This window comes from Orbicella franksi, chromosome 3 (assembly GCF_964199315.1).
Source record: "Orbicella franksi chromosome 3, jaOrbFran1.1, whole genome shotgun sequence".
In the NCBI taxonomy this organism is placed as follows: domain Eukaryota; kingdom Metazoa; phylum Cnidaria; class Anthozoa; order Scleractinia; family Merulinidae; genus Orbicella; species Orbicella franksi.
Genome location: NC_138147.1, coordinates 13,982,501 through 13,987,410, shown reverse-complemented (window position 1 = coordinate 13,987,410; position 4,910 = coordinate 13,982,501). Strand labels below are relative to the sequence as shown.

Sequence of the window (4,910 nt, the reverse complement as noted above, 5' to 3'; positions counted from 1 at the left end):
TAAATATTCAAATGCAAAATGTTGAGATTAACTTCTTTTTTATTTTATTTTTTTTCCATCCAAGTTTAATGCGATTTTTCACGAAATCCTATATCGTTATACATCTGCTATAACTCTTTTCTTAAACATCTAACCCCGCATTCTCCTTCTTGACGATCAGGCAGCTGTTGGGGGATCTGAAAACAAAAGGAAAACCCAACGTGACAAAGGAACTGTCAAATGAATCTGTGAGCGGTCTAGATAAATCTAATCCTGCTCTGTGATTGGCTACTCGAGCGGGAAAGATGGCGCTATCTTGTCCGCTCGGGACTACCTGCTGTGTCCTGCAAGAAAATCGTGTTCTTTTTCCATATGAAAAAAAATCCTTTATTGACTTAGCTATGTTGGCCTCGTTTGTCCGTCTCGGTCCATAGAAACGCAAATAAAAGAACTTGGCCAATACCTAGCCATCTTGACCTCACGCTTAGTCGATAACCCGTATGTATACATACATGGAGAACGGCATATCAAAGAGTTCAATTAGATCCCAGTTTCAATTTGTAACTACTCTGATATTGATAAGGCAGCTTTCAATTTAGCATGGTCATACCAAAACCAGTATAATCACTCAGGCCAATCACAAAGGACACAGACAATCTGGTGAACCAATCGAAACTTGAGCGCGTTTTTTTTTTTTTTAAGCCAATCGTGTAGCTTATAGTAACGTAAACCAATTACTTTTCAACACTCAAGTGAAAACCGCTCTAAAAAAATGGAAACGTTATTTCGAAAGTAACCAAAACCTCAAATACCTACACTAGAGCCTTAAAAGTGGACAACCTTCGTATACGCCTGGTACCCAGAAACATTCTTAATTCTTACCGAGATCAAAGAAGTCAAGCCTCAACCTGTCCTCTGAACATTCCGGCCAGTACAACAAGCTGACACCCTCACCAGGCCATCCTCCATTTGGGTGAACGCAGAAGTTATGCTTCAAATTCTTCAATGAAGAACCATCTGCCAATCTGAAATGACGAACAACATGACCAGATCAAATGAATGTAACTAGGATACTGGAAGCTTGTTCATTTGAGGGGTTAGTTGATTAAGATTTTATGGCATGAAACAAATTAAAGTGTTTTCTTTATTTTTTTTCACATGAAGGTTAACGGTTGAGAACACATAGTCAGGGACTTAACCACAAGGTTTCATTTATTAGCCCTTTATAACATTTTTGGCGACTCATAGCACTTTTGGATTGACATTTTTCCCCAACGGAGTTAGCATTTAACCAAGCATGCCAATGGGCTTCTGGCTTGGAGCCTTTTGGGGGTTTTGTGCAACATATTACAGTTCTCAATCTTTCAGTTCATTCCCTTTTTGAAAAAATCGGTATGAATAGGCTCAAAGGATACTTGAAGGCGATTTTGCTACACTTGTTTTTTGTCAAAAGAGAGCTAAAATTATCATTAAGTACTTCCCTCGAACACGGAATGATAAATGACGGTACATGTAGGTAGCAACTGAATTGCTGAAGCCGGAAACAAATTAAAATTAGTTTTTAACAAGTTTTCCAAGACATGACAGCAGAATTTGGAAACGTCTCTTTCAAGTTGACATCACAACTTGTGCAGGTGAAAATCATTCTAACTTTCCGTTCATTTCTAAGTACAATTTAGTAGAGTTCTTTTTCAACACAAACTAGGCCATAACTAAATTATTACCATCACTCATTTAAAAATACGTTTTTTGGATTTTAACTTTTTAAAGTCACCGTGCCCTTAAAATAAATTGCCGTAATTATGGACACACCTGACGTGCTTGGAAATGCTCAGATCGCATTTGTCCTTCAGCATAAGTTTCTTCCCGTAAGTAGGATTATTGTCTGAGGACGAAAAATACAAAATACACACAACAATAAACAGGAAATAATCATTTGCTTGCGTTATTCTCGTAAACTGATTTGAAAATAACCTCAGGTTTATTGAAGCATTTACTACCTTCTCAATCGACATCAGAGTTCACAACGAAATTCTCAAGGAGCTTTCACATCTTGACCGTCAAACAAAATGTCACTTTCTAGCCAAACAGACTTAAATAGAAGTAACCTGTTTCACTTATTTCATCATAAAATTTATAGGGACTCCAAAACATTTTACCAGTTATATTTAGCTGATCGTAAAAGACTTAGAACTAAACATATCATATCAGACGTACAACCCGAAAGCAACGGACGTAAGCAAAAAGACGTTGTGTATTTCTCACTACAAAAAAAGCTGCTAAAACGTAGACAAAATAAAGCAAAGTTACCCTGGGGACAGATCACTTTCTTGCTGCACTTGTGATGGATAACGCCGTCCTGGTCAAAGAGGAAAATCATGTCGGTCGCATTACAAGCCCTGCCTCTTTTTTTGGTGAAGATGAGATAGGTGCCGTCAGGTGGAGAACAGCCTGCATTGTTAGGGGCAACACAAAAGTCGCCGTAGCTTCGTATTCCACTTTCTAGCAAAAAATAAAGCAGAATGTTTCAAAATAGCTTTTATCTGTTGAAAACCGCTTAAAATAAACAGATATTTCAATGCCTAAGTGTTGTCTAGATAATGCTATAATTTTACTTGTTCTGTTAGCTAGCAGCTACACGTTTCAGTTCTGCCAATTCGAATATTTGCACTAAAAACCCACGTCGAGGTAAAGACCCAAGTAAATCATTTCATTTCGACAAGATGAAAGTGTATACAAATGTTCTTCTAAAAGATTATGAACAATGATGACCGTATAGTTTTTTTACTGGTCCTTACCAACAAAACAAGTTTACCGTTTTTGTTTGTTAGTTCATTATTTCTCGCGCAATCAAAGTGTGTTCGACAAGGAAAATCAGGAAAGGAGATTCAATTCCCGGGACACAAATATAAGTAAATTAAAATGGGTCTCTTGTACATTAGCGTAAGTGGAGAAGGGCTACCAAACGTTCTTTACAAAGTGCTTACCAGGGCAATACATGCAGGGTTTTTCGACTGTTGTGTCCACGCTGGGATCGCACTGTTTCCCACCACAGCGCCGTTTAGGGTTGGTGCAGGTCTTGTGCCTTCTCTGTTTTCCGGGCTCACATAACTGATCGCATCTTCCCCATTCACTCCACTCGGTTAATCCGCCATCCACTAAAACATCAATATTGATGTTCAAAACGATTTACAAGAGTGTAGTTTTCTTTTTTTTTTCAAAAATAGTTTCTTCTTTGAGGTTAAAACATACGTGTTGGCACATGATGAATAGGTTATCAACTGGATTTGGCACCAAAAATTAGTCAGCAATAAAAATTTATCTTACACATATGGAAATTCGGAGAAATGAATGAAATGAAATTTGTTAGGAAGGGGTGAAATGTTAAAAACTTATAATTACAGTGAGCTACCCATTCCTAACCAAGTTATTGATCAACCACCCAAGTGTAAACAACTAGCAAGTAACTTGTCCCTTTTCTTGCGACCTTTTAATTTGAGTGTTTTTTCTTTTAGGAGGAAGGGTCACAAGTAGATTGGCGGGACTAAAGCAATCGTGACGGATTGGCCTGGAAGTTATCTAAAGTAATTGCGACTTTTTTATAATTTCCCCTTTAATCTTTCAGTCTTTCATTCTTTTTTTTTACCTGGTTTTCTATCCTCGTCACAGTCATCCTCGTTCACCCAATACCAGATCACTCCGGGATCTCTCATTCCACCGTCCCAGATCCAGTCCGCTGGATGCCGATCCGTGCCACCCCATATGATAGAACCCGAGGGGTAGTGGGTGGGACTGCTGGAAGTAGTCAATAGAGCCTTGTTATGAGTTCCTTTGGCGTCGAACCAAGGCATTCGCTTGTTTAACGACTTCCACCATGAATACTCCCATTTGCTTAATTTTCTTATTAAATTCACTTTCGTTTGCTTGTCATTTGTTGCCATGAAGCTGGAAAAAGACAACAAACTAGTTTAACCTTCAGCGAAATAAATTTAAATCTGCAGTCCGATCAAGAAAAAATTTATCAATTGATGGACCTCAATAAATCTGATCTTTCATATTTCAGATAGTATTTTTCAATTATTTGCACAATTCACTGTAGTTTTACAATCCCACAATTACAATACATAACAAAAAAAGTCTAAAAACGAAAAAAAAAATCACCAAACTTGTAAGCAACACCCTGTGAACTGAATTTGCAAAACTTGTCTATTTTCTTACGGTTATTTCGTCGTACTGTCGTAGACTTCTGCAGGGGGTTTCACAAGCTCACACTAAACGCCTGTCTTTAAGCTAATTCAAGGAACACAAACGAGCAACGATCTGGCCCGATTCGCGAAAGAAACTAGACGCGGCGGTGAAATATTTACAAAACAACAAGTATAACGACAATTCTTTATTTAAACACGATAGAGTTTTTGAGGCCGCGTTCTAAGCTAAAACCGTGGCCCTCAAGGCTTGTGAATAAACGGCAAGTTTCACAACTTCAGTGCACAGAGTGCTGTACCAGTTAACTATTTTAAAACACATAATTAAAATAGTGTCCTAAAAACGTCTGTTGATGCCCTCTTTTCTGTATAGCTTAACTCCCTTGTATAAGCACACCGACTTTAAATCGAAGAAATTACTTGCCAGAATGGAAAATAGTCCAGCGCCCGAAAATTGCAGCAAAATAATTAGACTATACCTTTTTTACCAAAAGCGTCTACCGGCATTTTTTGCAATCAGTAACTGCAACTTCCTTTTACGCACTTTCATGTTACAATATTTCAATTGTAAGGTGTTTATTCGCCCTTTGCATCTTCAAAAACACCCGCATACAATCTCTTGAGTAGCGGCGACGTATAATCCTCCAACAAAAGTAAGTTCAAAAAATGTTTTTCTCACAACTAATTAACCTGTATGAGGTTGGAGCTTCAAAAATTCCTCCCCAG

At 38.0% G+C, this 4,910-nt stretch overlaps 1 protein-coding gene across 1 annotated transcript in view; it reads right to left on the bottom strand.

Moving 5' to 3' along the window:
* The window catches only part of LOC145481380 (uncharacterized), a 40,356-nt gene continuing 35,446 nt past the window's right edge, over positions 1-4,910 (bottom strand). Inside the window, exons 39-45 of the mRNA XM_081459864.1 lie at positions 4,875-4,910; positions 3,626-3,924; positions 2,967-3,137; positions 2,290-2,481; positions 1,792-1,864; positions 862-1,004; positions 1-176 (exon numbers count right to left, since the gene is read on the bottom strand). The exon at positions 4,875-4,910 is cut by the window's right edge and continues 120 nt beyond it. Coding sequence (XP_081315990.1) covers positions 157-176; positions 862-1,004; positions 1,792-1,864; positions 2,290-2,481; positions 2,967-3,137; positions 3,626-3,924; positions 4,875-4,910 — 934 coding nt within the window. The 3' untranslated portion in view covers positions 1-156. The remainder of the gene's footprint in view (positions 177-861; positions 1,005-1,791; positions 1,865-2,289; positions 2,482-2,966; positions 3,138-3,625; positions 3,925-4,874) is intronic.